Below are 16,280 nucleotides of genomic sequence, written 5' to 3'. Positions count from 1 at the left end.
GGCCGCCGGGCGGGGGAGATGCCGACTCGGCCGCAGCGACGCCTCCGCGCCCGCCGTCCCGGGCCGCACCTCCCGGCCCTCGGCGGGCACCGGGTCCGCGGCCGGGGGCGGCGCCTCTGCGGGCGGCCCAGCGAGCCAGGGGCGCTGACGCACGGAGTTTCACTTTCTGCGGCCCTTTTCCTGGGGCGGGGCCCGTTTTTGTGATCTCTCTGAACAGCGTCCCCGGGGAGCCCACGGAGAGGCCCCCGAGGACCCGCGGAGCACGACGAGTCTGGGGCAGAGGCAGCGCGCGGCTCTCCGCTGCTCCGCATCCTGACCCTTGTCGCCTTGGCGTTTGCAAGGAGACTTCGCCTTGCTGCCCCCCCCCCCCCCTGCCGTGTGTCTGAGGCAAAGTGTGGAAGAGGAAGAAGGCCTGGGGCTCCAGGGGGTTGTTTAGTAGCTCTCAGCGGTTGCGCTCCATCGAAGCCGTAGCTCGGTTGCGACTCCGACCAGAGGGCCTCCTGCGCTCTGCCCTTGGACCTGCGGCCGGGGTGCCCGAGTCAGGGCGGCTCTGACCCGGGGCACCGCTGCCTCATACTGAGCGGCAGGCCAGGCCCAGGCGTCGGAAGCGCGGCGCAGGTGCGGGAGCCAGTGGGCAGGTGCACAAGGTGGGGCCCGGCACGAGGATGGGAGGGAGAACTCGGGTGCGATCCCAGGGTGGGGACCCGCTTCGGAGGATGGAGGGAAAGGTGACCAGGTAGTGGAGGCCTAGGCGAGGTGCCTGGTGTGGAACCAAGTTAGGGGGCTTAGCGCAGAACCCGCAGTGAAGAGGCACCAAGCGCTGGGAGCCAGGTGAAGGGACTCAGGTGTGGGCCAAGTAGAGCGACCCACCCAAGGAGGGGTGGACCCCTGGCTTCCGAAGCATACCATGGTCCTCGGAGGTGGGAAGGGCGCCCATGGCACAAGTCCACCGCCGGCGCCCCAGCCAGGCTGGCTGCAGCCTAGTGCAGGTGCCGCACGCCCTTGCGATGCGTGATGACGTATGTACCCTATGTACCCCGCAGATCCCTGGGCCCAGCCTCTGCCTGTATAAAAAGCAGCCCGAGGGCTGCAGCTTGGCTCAGCTCGAGAGCTGCCGGAGGGCCATGCACAGTGTTGCCCCTCCTGGCCCGGCCCAGCCCCTGAATATTAGGTTGCATTTTGGGGGGGGGTAGGGGGATCTATAAGGGCCCTGGCCAGAGGTTCCTCATTCTGGGGCTGCAGCTGAGGGGGCAGAATCCTGGCACGCCCTGTGCTGAGGGGGCCTCTGCCTGCAGACAGCCCCAGCTCATCCTCACTGCCAGATCCACAGGTCCTTACTGGTCAAGCATTCATACTTGTTCTGAACGAACATATTCATGAACGAATGCCCAAATTTGCTCATTGGCATCACTGACCACCGCCAGCCCCTTCTGCCTACACTTGGAGCTGGAAGCTTGGGCACTGGTGGCATCTTTACCTCTCTCCACTGTACTCTCCTGAAATGTGACTTCTGGCAATAACGGTAAGAGCAGGTACCGCCCTGGGCACCTGTATGCCGTTACCTGTACTCATTATTCCACACTTAAGTAAGCAGATCCATGAGGTGGCTCTTACAGGTGGAGAAGCTAAGTCACAGAGATGTGCAGTGACTTGGTCAAGAGCACACAGCTAGAAGACAGACAAGTCAGCACGTGTGAAGTCAGTTTCCAGTGACCAATTCCAGCTAAATGCGTCCAGCAGCCTCTCTGGTGCAAGCCTCTATGGGCCTCAGGGCCTCGGTTTTCCCGTATCTAAGTTGGGAGAGGGCTGGTCACCCCAAAGACTGTTTGGTGACTGTGCCACTCACCCCTACTTTTATTATCCTACTTCCCAGAGAGGATCCCCTCTAGGCCAGGCTTTTCAGGCATATATTTGCATGAATTGCCTGGAAGCCTATTAAAATGCAGATTCCGATTCTTCAAGCTTGGGGTAGGGCCTGAGGTTCTGAGTCTCTAAGGAGCCTGGGTGATGCTGTCACTCAGGTCCAAGAACTGCACTCTGAGGAGTGAGGGCCTTTCATATTTCCCTAGGAACGTAAGGAGTACCTACCTCTGCTCAAGGTGTTCTGTTGGCCAAGTAACAAATCCCAGATCTGCAAGGGGGCTGCTTTCCAACAAGTTTGCCTAGTGAATTATCTGAATGGGTCAACTCAGTGCAGAACTCCTTTTTTAAAATTTATTTTTAGTTGTGGTAAAATATACATAAAATTTACCGACTTAGCCATTTTTAAGAGTACGGTTCAGTAGTGTTAAGTATATTCACACTGTGTGCAACCATTCTCCAGGAACTCTACCCATCTTGCAAAACTGAAACTGTATCCAGGAAACAACTTCCCATTCCCGCCGCCCCCACCCCCACCCTTCTATTTTCTGTCTCTGTAAATTTGGCTACATTAGTGAAATCATATAATATTTGTCTTTCTGTGACTGGCTTATTTCACTTGCATAACGTCCTCAAGATTCATCCATATTGCAGCATGTGTCAGAATTTCCTTCTTTTTTAAAATGGAATAATATTCCATTGTGTGTATATACCACATTTTACGTATCCATTCATCTATTGATGGGACATTTGGATTACTTCCACCTCTTGGCTTTTGTGAATAGTGCTGCTATGAACCTGAGTACCTTTGAGACTCTACTTTCAGTTCCTTTGGATATAGAACCAGAAGTGGGATTGCTGAATCATGTGGTAGTTCTAATTTTTGAGGAACCGCCATACTGCTTTCCACTAGCAGCTGCACCATTTTGCATTACAACAGTACACAGGGGTTCCAATGTCTCCTCGTTCTCACCAACACTTATTTTTCTATTGTTTCTTTATAGAAATCATTCTACTGGGTGTGAAGTGACATCTCATTCTGGTTTTAATGTGCACTTCCCTAATGATTGGTGGTGTTGAGCATCTTTTCCTATGCTTTTTGGACATTTGTATGTCTTCTTTGGAGAAATGTCTATTCAAATCCTTTGAATTCATTTTTCAATTCGTTTTTTTTTTAATTGTTGAGTTGTAGAAATATATATTCTGAAATTAACCCCTTATCAGGTAATAATTAGCAATATTTTCTCCCATCCTATAGATGGCCTTTTCACTTTAATTGTATCCTTTTAGGTACAGCTCAAAATTCTTGAACTACCATTCGGTCAAGAAATATCTTTAAGTTCCTGACTCTGCCCAGGGCACCACATACTCAGGAGGATGGGAAGGAATTGTGCCTATGGAGCCATGCAGGGAAATGAGCTATTGAACATCTAGCCACTAGGCCATGTGGCCTGAGCACTGTCCCACCACTCCAAGAAGGAGGTGTAGAATTGCAGGGGAGTGGAAAGGAGCTACTTCCAACCAGGGAGTTCAGGGAAGGCACCCCAAAGGAGCAAGCCTTTGACCTGGGCCATAGCAATGTGTCTGTGAAGGGAGGGAAAGTAGTGGGGGATGCCAGAAGGCTCAGCCTCTAATTGGCACCCTCAAATTTATTCACCAAGATTCCCCAGGGGTCTCCTGACAGAGACATCAGAAATCAGATTGCCCATTCTCACCCTGCCTAAAGCAGAAACTCCTGCCCCCATGAGTGAAATGCCTTCCATGTGTTTTCAGTGGGTTCCTGCCTGCCACTGCCTTGTCTGACCTGGTCCACTGCTGACCCTGGAGCTTTTAGGGCCTGAGCTGGTCCATGCTGAGGTCCCAAGAAGCTAGCTTCTGCACCCAAAGTCTAGAGCTTCGTAGGGAAAGTTCTTCAGCTCCTACTTATGGCCCTCTCTCAACATGGAACTAGGAAAAATATGTACCTACAGGTCAGATTGGGCAGACATGAGAGACAGCCCTGATTCTGTACTTAAAATCTCTCTCACTGGGTGAGGCTTTGTCCCTGGTCCAGCTCACCGAGCTTGGATGATAAATCGCCCAAACCCTTGCTCCCATGTTAACAGACTTCTAGAAGACCCCATCCCCAGGGTTCCCTGGCCATGGACTCCATTTGCAAAAACCTCCACTCTACAGAATGTATTCTTCATTCACTCAGCAAAAGTTGTATGAGTACTTCTCAGAATTAAAGTCTATAGTGGTTGTGGAAGACACGGTAGGTTTGGGGGCAGATTTTGGAAGGCTGTAAATCAAGCTAAAGGAACTATGATTTCATTCTGAACATTTCTGAGCACAAAAGTGTTCCCAAGAGGTGATTTAGGTAGATCTAATGGGCACGACTGCGTGGGGAGAATGGGCAGTAGAGAGACCAGCTACAACCTCCTGCAACCCCCAGGCTTGAGTCACAGAGATGCAAGTGGGCACTGGCAGGGGTGTCATCCAGTGTTCACTGGGGAGCTGCTCCCTGTGAGGAACACACTCGGTCTGGGAAGATAGCAGTCAGTACAGCAGCCTGTGTGCCTGAGAGGCCCCCAGGGAAGAAGACAAGTCTGCAGCTAGATTACTCCTTCTACACCACACAGTGCTGGAGAAGGGAGCTCCCAAGAGATTGAGGCTGTAAAGGAGAAAGCCTCCCCAGCCTGGTGCTTCTCTAAAGAGAAGGTGAGAGAGGGAGGGCAGCATCCCACGTGCAAATGCTGGAGATACGAAAAGGCTCAGAAAATTACAGAAGCACGACCCTGAAGGAGGCTGGAGCACAGGCTGTGGTTGTGCAGGGATAAGGGGTGGGAGGACAGGGAGTGAGGAAAGGGAGTGGGCCAAACTCTGCAGCCCCAAGTGTCAGGAAGGTGCCAGGGAGTCCTGACAGGAGAGTGGCTGTGTCAAAGGTGTGTCTGACACCCCAACAGCACTGAGGCAAGTAGGGAGGCTGCCCAGAAGTCCTAGTGAGGAGCAGGGAGGGCCCAGATGGTACAGAAATGAAGGAATTCAGAGACAAATGGGGTAGAGGGAGGACTGGCTTAGGCAACACTGTTGGAGTGGGTGCCTTGGTGGATGCAGGGAGGAGGGGACTCAGGCACAGGGAGACAAGACAGTTCAGGACATCTAAGTGCAGGTTGGGGCTCAGGAAGGTCAGTGTCAGGAGCTGGAGACTCAACTCATGGGAGAGGCTTCTGAAAAGGTTACATTACAATGGTCAAGTCTTAAATGGTGATGAAGATAGAGGTTTTCCTACTGGCTAACCCCAACCGAGGCCTCTTGATCCTGGAAGTATTTGGGGACTGCCATTATGATGGATCAAATTTCCTGCCAAGCGGCTGGGATGGAGGGTGGGTGTTTCAGAGGCTAAATCTGGTTTCCACAGTGGATTTATTGCTTCCTGTTAGGGTTAAATGCATCCTTCCCTAACAATGAGAACCTGCTAGCCGAGATAATCTGACACCTGAGAAGAGTCTGCACAGCAGGAGGAGGAGAGACAGCAATGGAGCAGGTTTCTCTCCAAAGCCTGAAGAAGTAGAAGTTCTGGGAGAAACAACTTAAAAGCAGTGGAAAGATCAGAAACTCCAGGAAGCTCCCTCCCCTACAGGGACACAAGACCTTTTCTGTGAATAGAAGCTAAAAGGGCAGTTTGGAATCATGAACAAGGCTCCATTATATCTAAATCCATAATGTACAAAACAAAACCCTGCCAGTACTGGGCGGACCACAGAAGTGACAGGATGGGTGGATGGGGCAGGGATGGAGGGGGATTTTCCTGAGCCTGTTTTCTGGAGGTTTCAGCTTCTTCCTATGTTCATTCAGGCGCAGGTCCACTGGGCAAGCCCACCTCCTTCTTGGTCTCTTCTGCATTGACACCTTCCCTCCAGTTCTTTGCCACCAACCCCTTTAGGCCACGGAGGCAGGGGAAGGATCGGATACCAATTATTCTATTTACTGCCTAGTGGATTACATTGGATAATCCTTCCTCCACCAGCCAGCCATCTGTGTTGTCAAATTTACTCATCCTTAAACTCAGCAAATATTTGACAATACACTGTTAGACACACTGTGCTAGATGCTGTGGAGAGAAGAAAACAAATCTGATGCCCCATGTTTAGGCTTTAGTAGACTTGTATAGTGGGATTTCATTGGTTGCCTATCCAGCACCCACTGCCCTTCTGACTTTGCTTTGGAAAACTACCTCACATAGAACAGTCGTGTGGTCCTAATGGGAGGAACCCTGCCTCCAGCTCCAGAGTAATCCATGGCTCTTGCCACATCAGATAGGCCTAAACTAATCAGTGTGGTTCCCTCCCACCCCACCACACCCTCCCCATCCCCACTGCCCACCATGATTAGTTCAGGAAGTTCAGGTCAGATAAAGTTCAGGATTTAATGTTTATTTCCTTTGATATAAGGCAAGGAAATCTACAACATCAACAGCTGCTTTCACCCATAGGGGAGGGCAGCCTTGGAAGAAAGCTGACCCATGGAGACCAGCTGAGAGAAGTAGAGAAAGGGACACAGAGCCCTGATGAAACTATATCTGAACTTTGTCCTACCACTGTTTTTTTTTCAGTTATGTGAGCTTATAATTCCCTGTATCATTTTGAGACAAACTTTCTTACCAGAGAAAGAATCTGAGTGACATAATGGAAGATATATGTAAATAAAAGGGAATGAGAAATGCCACAAAAAAATGGTAATAAAATACCATGAAATTCAGAGAAAGGAAAGAATACTTGAAACAAGGGGATTAATAAAGGCTCTATGGAGGTGATATGAGCAGAGCTTTATTTAACTCAAACAGTTGGTATCTTTTGATATATTTCCAGATCCCGAACTAGCGTTTTTCATGTGCTGGCTCATTTAATCCTGAAAACAATGCTACAAGGTGGTTGGTTTTTACAAAATGAGACTAACATTTGTTTTCTTCCAGAACAAAGCGCCTCAATTCCCAGCTGAACAGATGGCTCCTGCAATAAAAATTTTATTTCTTAGTTTCTCTTTCAGTAGAGCACAAGACTAAATTGTGGCCAAGGAGATTAAACAGAACTGTGTGGACTTCCAAGAAGCTTTTTTAAAGCTAGGGACAAGCCTTTCCTTCCTGTTGGTTGGAATGCCAAGATCATGGCAGGAGGCCAAGCAGCCATGCTGGATTGTGAGGAAGTCACACACTGAGGATCGCAGACAACAAAGAAAAACAGCCTTGGTCCCTGATCATGTTGAGGAGTCTCCATGCCCATCCTGGTCTGCCTACCTTGATTCCTTTCTTTTTTTCTTTTTAGAGAAAGAGAGCACACAGGGAGGGGCAGAAACAGGGAAAGAATCTTAAGCAGGCTCCACACCCAGCGTAGGGAGCCTGACACAGGGCCCAATCCCACGACCCTGAGATTATGACCTGAGTTGAAATCAAGAGTTGGACATTTCACTGATCGGGCCACCCAAGCACCTCTACCTTGATTCCTTTTGAGAGAAAACTTCCACCTTGCATAGGCCAGAAAGAACATCCGGATTTTCCTTCACACACAGCCAAATGGAAGTCAGACTGACCCACTAGTATTATCTCCATGTAGATGTGTGGGGAAACGCTTACTCACATTTATTGCCAGCATGAGCCTGGATTAAACGTGCTTCTGATTCTTTAAGTCTAGGTTCCAACTCCATTTAGGGGGCCTTGAGAAACACATGGGTCTGTACAAAAGTAGTTCACAGAAGGCCTGGAATTCCTTAAACCACTCAGGATTTTGTGGTGGTCAGAATTTCTAATTTAAAAGAGAGAATGAGTCTGTCCTTGCATTTTATTCCTGAATTTGCAGTTTCCTTCCAATTCCCGCATTCGTCCTTTGGGATCCATAACCAATTCTGCTTCCTCTTATTTGGCTTTGTGCTGTCCAAGATTAAAATGTACTCAGAACAACCCAATAACTTCTCCCCCCATCTAGGAAAGTTGTACAGGTCAGAAGATAGCAACTGCTTAGGCTGGCACTTGGCATCAATCTGAACTCTAATGCTGTGAATCAGGCAGAGATTGAGAGATCAGGGAAGAGGGAAAGGCAGGTCAGGGACTCTGAAATACTCTGGAGCAAAGTTCCAAGAGTCCCTTTCTGCTTTAGATATGATGAACAATGTGGTTCATGATATGATATGGTCAAAGGGTGTGCTCCTTTAGCAGATTAAGAGGCATGTAAAATTACAGCATATGTGTATGAATTACAATGTAGACTGCCCCAGTGTACAGTAAGTCCTTTGAACACTTACTGAATTACTCAGGTAGTTACTGAGAAAGATGCTTCAGTACCACACACGAAAACTAATACAAACCCAACTGACAAATTAAAACAATAACCATGAATTCAGTCTGAGACGAGGTTTATTTTCAGGGAACTTTAGGAAATTGAGTTCTGTGCTTGAAAATGTTCTAAAACACCAAGTTAGTTCAATCAATCTGCTCCGGAATCCCACACGGATGGGATCCAAACAAATCCCTGTGTGCCAAATGGGGGTGAAAACTCACATCCTTTAGCTGGTAAAGGAAACCGTACTTTAGGGCATCCTGGTTTCTGAGGTTGAGAACTCAGACTCTCATTGCTTTGGTGTAGACATGCACACACGTGCTTGAGGGTGTAAGACAAGTTTATACAGACTCAGTAGCCTAGAACTGCACAGTCCAAATATGGATGGCCACTAGTGACATGTGGCTAGTACATACTGAGATAGGCTCTAAGGGTAAAATACCTCAACAATCTTTAATGTTGTATATGTGAAATGATACTATTTTGGATATACTGGGTTAAAAGAGGTCACTAAAATAAATTTTACCTGTTTAACTTTTATTACATAACTACCAGAAAACTTTAAATTACTTAAGTAGCTCAGATTATTTATTTCTAGAAATACTGGATAGTGTCAGTCTAGAAATCTCGATTTAGACAAAATATCTCAATTCCTTTGGAAGCAAAATGTCACATTAGATAATGGCAAACTCCAATGAAGAAAATCCTCACCACCACCCCCCTTCAGCATATTTATTATTCACAGTATTCATTTCACTGCCAATTTGTCAGATGACTCTGGATCAGAGGAAATCTCCATTCTCATGCCAGTTTTCATCATACCCCTCCCCCAGAGCTTAAATTCCCTCCACCCAACTCCCAAAGTTCCCGACTCTCATGATCCATGTCCCAAACTTCAGCTGGCACACCCAACATTCTGTTTGAAGCATCTTCTTCCCTCTGCTCCCACTATGTACTCACCCTGGGGGACATCCTTTCTCTCATAACTCATGTATGTGACTTCACATCAATTCAGGTGATTCAGACACAACTCTACTTTTCAGGTCCTACATCTATCAGTGTAAATGTCAGGATAGTCTGCTTTAAGTCAAACTGTAAAAGAATCTATGTACTTTTAAATACAAGGAAGAATTGACTACAGTTCAAATTCACAAGTGCCTGCCAAATTCCTAGAATGGTGGGTGTGTACTGGAAGAAAGGGTCAAGACCACACAAAGTGTGGTCTCTACACAAATTGTTAAAATAAAAATTGGGTAATCTGGGTTTTATCTTTTTTTTATTTTCCATGTCCTCTCTTTGAAGAGGGCAATAAATAATGAAATGTCCCAAAGAAGCGCATATGAAAAGGCCCAAAACAACGCATAATTAGGCAAATTCAGTCATGAAGAAAGAAGGAACAGAGGTTAACTTGGGACACATGAATGCAGGTCTGAATCCCTCAAAGTGTGGGCCAAGTTGAGGGTGTGTACATATATACATCTGTGAGAAAAGAGTCTGCAGTTTTCATGAGATTTCAAAGGGTCTGTGACCCAATAAGAACTACTGCTATAGGGCTTAAAAAGAAACTAGATAAAATTACAAGGTAAAGAAAGACATCTATTTACAGGATAAATATTTTAAGACACCAATGACCACATGCCAATAGTTATTAACCCCATCACAGTACACATCTGTTAACTTTGTATATTTTCACAGTGTGATCTTCACCACAACTTGCAAAGTGTAACCACTCGGTGCCTTCTGCTTCATTCTGTTCAGTTTTTCCATTACAATTCTTCCAGCATAATTTTTTGATAGCAAGCATATGTCTTTGGCTAAAACAAAGATAGAAAAATCATGAAAGGAATGTATGCTAGGACTACAAAATATTTACCCTATGTATTAATTTCATTTATATGCCCTTGTTATTAATGTCAACATGAATGGAAGTCAAAATCTGAAAAATCAAAATGTAAAGGTCTTACAAAAAGCAGAATCAGACCTATAAATACAGAGAACAAACTAATGGTTTCCAAAGGGGCAGGGGTGGAGGGTTGGACAGAATGGATGAGAAACAGATACACACTTCCATTATGGAATGAATAAGTCACGAGAATAAAAAGCATCATATAAGGAATACAGTCAATGATGCCCTCATAGTGACTGACAGGACAGATGGCAGTTACACTTGGGGTAAACACAGCATAACGTGTAAATATGTCAAATCACTAAGTTGTACACCTGAAACCAATGTAATACTCTATGTCAACTATACTCAAGAAAAAAATTATTATAAAAATTCAAAAGTACAGGTTTTAAAATGTCATCACTAATACTTTAGCAATTTTATTCTAAACCCAAAAATATCTTAACTCTATTTACTTAAAACCCTAAATATCTTACTGACAAAGGACACTACCAAAAAGAGCAAGAAATAGACAATGAATTCCTGTCAAATCTTGTTTGAATAAGTGTAATTCATAAAATGGCTATTAAAATCAGTTTTTCAAATAACATTACTAAAGGTATTTCTTTTTTAAAGAATTCCAACTTGCAACATATTCTAAATTATTTTATTCTTTTGACATCCCTGTGATATTGATAGACTCATGTTTTTACTGCTGGGTAAGTAAAATAACAAAAGATTTAATAAACTGCCCAATGAAACAATCTTGGTCTCCAACATGACCTCCAACTGCATGACCCTGGGCAAGACACTCTTATTAATGCCCCCTCAACCCCATTGCAGGCCTAGAATGATACCAAACAAACACTGTCAAATCCCTATGAAAATATAATACCCTATAAATTTAACCTGCAAATTAGACCTCCAAACCAAAGAGGAATAAAGTTAAAAACTTAAGTAGATTTTAAGGCAGTAAACCCTGAAAACAATACCTGTGCACACAAATTATACTTTCAGATGTTGAGAGCCCCACACATCACCAGATGCACTCTCAGAATGAAAGGCAGGAATGAAATATAACCTTGAGGTAATGAAACACATTTTAAAAATGGGCATACCAGAATCTATGTAACCACATGACTGTGAGGCCTTGCAAATGACCATAATGGAGGTTACACACACTTCAACAATGCTACTGTACATAGTGTTTCCTGAAATTTTCTTATAGGCAATGCTTCCATACTATGCAGGCGATGACCTGAACACTATCTTCAGTGACAGTACATCTGTGCATTTGACTCTGGTTACTGAAGGGAGTCAAGACTTATATGGAAATGAACTTTATAAATAGAATCAATGCCACACTTTAAAAAAAAGTGATGAAATGAGTACAATTATAAAAGATATTATAACTGGCTTTCTTGTATCACTAGTAAGCTGGTCCTGAACACAATCTCTAAAGATAAGTTCCAAAAATATTTTAAGTCACACCAACATCACTAGCATCTCATTTGTTATCAATAATATTAAAGAGCTCACATTTCATGAGAGGAATGGTTTGAAGTAGTGACATTACTGGAAGAAATACATGTAGTACAGTTGACCCTTAACACAGATTTGAACTGCATGGGTCTACTTATACACGGATTTTTTTCAATACATACAGTACAGTACCATAAATGTATTTTCTCTTACAATTTCTTAGCAACATTTTTTTTCTCTAGCTTATTTTATTCAAACACAGTGCTAAATACATATAACATACAAAATAGGGGCTAATCCACTGCTTATGTTATTACTAAGGCTTCTAGTCAACAGAAGGCTGTTAGAAATTAAGCTTTGTGGAGTCAAAAGGTATAAACCTCTAACTCCCACTGTTCAAGGACCAATTGCATACTGCTCCCCTTGGGAGCTACTTTGAGGAGTACTTATTTTGTTATTTTAAGTCTTAACATGGTGGGTTTGGGTAATATTCCCCTTAAATCTAGCATGTTAATAGATCATATTTAGAAGACAGGAGTTTGAGGAGCCAACCTTAAAGGCAGTATTTGGTTGTACTTACCTTTATATCTCATTATGAGCATAAACTTTGATTTGAAAGATACTGAAATTTGGTAACTGGGATATTAACAATGCAAATAGTATAATGTGGTTAAGTCAGGGATTAGTTCTTATAAATCTAACATATCATAATGACTTAAAAAAAAATCTTGAAATAAAAAATACAAATTCTGTACATGTCCCCTTGCCTTGCTGTCTCAGGGCCTTCCTACCAGTATTCCACATTCAGGACCTGCAGAGGAGAACGAGCACCATGGGTAGGGCAAGCTGAAAGGAAGAAGGCAAGGGAGGGAGCCCAGGAAGAGAGAAAATTTCAAATTCCTAGAATATGGAATATCATACTGAAGTACTTACCTCTTCAGTAAGCAACAGCATGAACTCATTCTTTCTTTTTTTAAAATATTTTATTTATTTGGCAAAGAGAGCATACAAGTAGGCAGACCAGGAGGGAGAGGGAGATACAGGCTTTCCGCTGAGCAGAGAGCTTGATGTGGGGCTTGATCCCAGGACCCTGGGATCATGACCTGAGCTCAAGGCAGACACTTAACTGACTGAGACACCAAGGCGCCCCCAACATGAACTGTTTCAATTGCTAAAACCACCATCAGAGGTGGGAGAGAAGCCAAAAGGGCAGCAGGAACAAAGATTACATTTTAACCAATACAATTATTACCAGTACTAACATGCTTTGCCAACAAGGAGACAAACTCTCCTGGATGAAATATCTTGTAAAAGACATCTGCTCACAGGTCTCTCTCTCCACCAACCCATCACTTTCATCATGATACTGTCACTTGGAATTTTGACATTCTATTTTGAACAGTTCAGATATATGAAGGTTGAAGAATTCTAAAAAAAAGTCTGACAGAATGAGGTTAGTGACTTTTCAATTATTCAGATATTTTTAAAGAATAATTTGGGTTAAAAATTAGATTAAAAAAGGATCCTGCTACCTAAGTGAGTGATAGTAGGGAGAAGGCTGTAAATGACAGGTGCTCTAAGCCAGCGCAGGAGGCAAAAGCCCAGGCGCAGGGCATGAGGCTCAGGGAGCATCTTGTGCTAGAAAGCAGTCATGTGGCTTTGAAGTGCACTTGACCGTTTGCTCCAACATGGGTTCTAAGCTGAAATGTTCAAACACAAGATGAGGATACCAAAACACAATCTCTAATATTTCAAAAAATCACCAATACTTTTAATCCAATTTTACTACAAATCTACTATAATCACATTCTAAACATCATTATAAAAATCACTTTCATCTCAAATGCGTTGTCTATAAAGATAGTATTATGCAAACAAGCAATCTGTTCAAGTAAACTTTTAAAAAACCTGGTGTGGGGACACCTGGGTGGCTTAGTGGCTTAGCGCCGGCCTTCGGCCCAGGGCATGATCCTGGAATACTGGGATTGAGTCCCATGTCAGGCTCCCTGCATGGAGCCTGCTTCTCCCTCTGCCTATGTCTCTGCTTCTCTCTCTCTCTGTGTCTCTCATGAATAAATAAATAAAATCTTTAAAACAAAACAAAACAACAACCTGGTGCAATAGTAAGAAACATCAATCTCAAGAGACTACCACAGTACCACTTGGTGGTAAGCACCATGAAGAGAGATTTATGTCCCTCTCCATGTAAATGTGGCATAAAATTGCCCGTAAAGACAAATACTCTATGATTTCACTTATATATTGAATCTTTAAAAAATGAAAACAAGGGCAGACCCAGTGGCTCAGTGGTTTAGCGCCGCCTTCGGCCCAGGGTATGATCCCGGAGACCTGGGATCAAGTCCCACGTCGGGCTCCCTGCGTGGAGCCTGCTTCTCCCTCTGCCTGTGTCTCTGCCCCCCCACCGCCGTCTCTATGAATAAATAAATAAAATCTTAAAAAAAAAATGAAAACAAAAAAAAAAAGGGAAAGAAAAAAGAAAACAAAAACTCACAGGAAAAGAGATCAGATTTATGGTTACCAGATACAAAGAGTAGCAAAGAGGGAATCAGAGGAAGGTGGTTAAAACATACAAACTCCCAGTTATAAGACAAGTACTAGAGATGTAATGTACGACATGATGACTACAGCTGACACTGCTGGATGACGGACAGGGAAGTTAAGAGAGTAAATCCTAGAGTTCTCATTAGGGGAGACATTTTTTCCTTTATTCTTTTCTTTTTTCCCTTTTTATTGTATCTCTAAAAGTAAATGGATGTAAGGTGAACATAGTGCAGTAACATTTCACAACGTATGTAAATCCTGCTGTAGACCATAAACTTATAGTCATATGTATTGATTACTTTCCAATAAAACTCGAGAAAAACTGCCACTAAAAACTAGATGCCAGGGACGTCTGGGTGGCTCAGTCGGGTTAAGTGGAGCCTATCTGGCTCCCTGCTCAGTGGGGAATCTGCTCCCTCTCCCTCCACTAAGCCTTACCTTACTCTTGCATGTGCGTGCACTCTCTCTCAAATAAATAAATCTTAAAAAAAAAAAAAAAAAAAAAGATCTACAAAAGAGCAACTTATTTTTAAAAATAAATAAAAACTCAATGCTTGATAACAAATACAATTCTAATTTGCATATTTATAACAAAATCTAATGTGATGAATGTGAAAATAGTAAGAAAATACCTTTGACTTGTTTCTACACAGTGGGTCCAGTCATTTATTTCTGGAACTTGATCAGTCTTTTTCCAGGTATATAAACAAACCTTTCCACACTCTAATCCTACTGCAACAATGTATCTGTTTTTAAGGGAGAGGAGAAAAGACTGATTAATTACATGAATTTCTGTTATCTCTGTCATCACTCTAAGGGAAGGCAGTTCTTTACCTGTTTCCAACTGTTCATGGCTTACAAAAGGCTTTGTTTAAAAATGCCAGCTGAGGAGAGAGTGCACTGCTTCTACTGTGCCCTCATGGAACTTCTCTCCATCATGGGTGCTCAAAGTTTTCCCTCTGTTCTCTGCTGGCAAAGCCCATAAACCAGTGTTTCCCTGGCTGGCTGCAGGCGCTCCCGTTCTACTGAAGACACTTGTTACCAAGAAAGCACCAAGGTTCTAAATTTGGTGACATAAGAACCTTTGAGCCACACTCCCAATCCCCATTTTCTCCACTCTGAATATCATCGAGTTTGGATGATTTAACAATTCTTATAAGAAACCTAAGCATTATGAAAAAATAGCAACTCAGAAGCTATGAAAAAGCACAAATCAAAGTATGAGAGAGCTACATACTAAGGAATCAAGTCTTAACAAATATGTAAAACAAAGCCCCACTTGGAGACTGACCTTTGGGAAAGGTTAAGCAGGGGGCAGACACTGACCGCTGTCACTGCCCCGCCCACATCCAGGACAGAGGAGCAGGGGCCAATGCTGTGCTCCACAGAGTCATCACTGGAGTCGCACTCACCCCACACAACCACCTAATAGAGACAGATCAAACTCTGTGAAGCTTTCTCTTTGCAAGGTTTCCAGCAATGCATCAAGAGTATCAGTGGCACAGATAATGCAAAATATTCACTCTAACGTTTAGAAAAATGCCTCATCAACATTTGTGGATGATGTTCCAGGATTTCAGGTATTTCAAGCATCAGAGAGAAGCCACAGTGTAGCAGACACAAGTCTGTGAGACCTCAAATACCTAAGTGTGCTGGTCCCAGATGGACTGCCCCTGCCCAGAGACTGGAGATTATCTAGCATGCTCTTTGATACTCAGGAAACCAGTTCTGATCCAGGGAGAGTCTATCGGTCACATCTTCACCAGGAGGCTCATCCTGCACGTCTCTAAGAAGTTACCACACAATGCATGGGGACCTATCAAACCTATCTTCCTCTATACCACCGAGTCGCTCAGGGAAACAAGTCAGCAGTCAAGAGCACCTAACCATGATGCTACCCTGTGTAAAAAATGGTGTTTCCCTGGAAGCTCATGCCTCCAGGGGGTGTGACTGGTCCCTACGAAACAGAGAGCAGTGAAGCAGATGACACTTGTAAAATCCAGACCAAAGCAAGACTCCAAGCAGAAGCCTCTGACCAACTAAACAAAAGTGCATTTCTGAGAATGTGTGGTGGATGACACTTTGTCCATTTCAGTCCCGACACACCCCTGAGAGCCACAGCTGGAGCATGCACTACAGCGAGACTGCAGAGGGCAGAGAAGCCCCGCTTCCTCAGCAGC

At 44.2% G+C, this 16,280-nt stretch overlaps 1 protein-coding gene across 6 annotated transcripts in view; it reads right to left on the bottom strand.

Moving 5' to 3' along the window:
- Nucleotides 1–8,737: 8,737 nt before the first annotated feature.
- Nucleotides 8,738–16,280, bottom strand: part of ELP2 (elongator acetyltransferase complex subunit 2) — a 48,698-nt gene continuing 41,155 nt past the window's right edge. For 4 of the 6 annotated variants that reach the window (XM_077900501.1, XM_077900502.1, XM_077900498.1 and 1 more), the window contains 3 exons: nt 15,392–15,525; nt 14,733–14,846; nt 8,738–9,985 (listed from right to left, as the gene is read on the bottom strand). In XM_077900501.1, the coding sequence (XP_077756627.1) occupies nt 9,829–9,985; nt 14,733–14,846; nt 15,392–15,525 (405 nt within the window). In that variant the 3' untranslated portion in view covers nt 8,738–9,828. The remainder of the gene's footprint in view (nt 9,986–14,732; nt 14,847–15,391; nt 15,526–16,280) is intronic. The other 2 variants (XR_013381372.1, XM_077900503.1) reach the window with 2 other exon arrangements.

This window comes from Canis aureus, chromosome 6, assembly GCF_053574225.1.
Source record: "Canis aureus isolate CA01 chromosome 6, VMU_Caureus_v.1.0, whole genome shotgun sequence".
NCBI classification, from domain to species: domain Eukaryota; kingdom Metazoa; phylum Chordata; class Mammalia; order Carnivora; family Canidae; genus Canis; species Canis aureus.
Note: the sequence above shows the minus strand (reverse complement) of the source record. Positions and strands in the feature narration are given on the sequence as shown.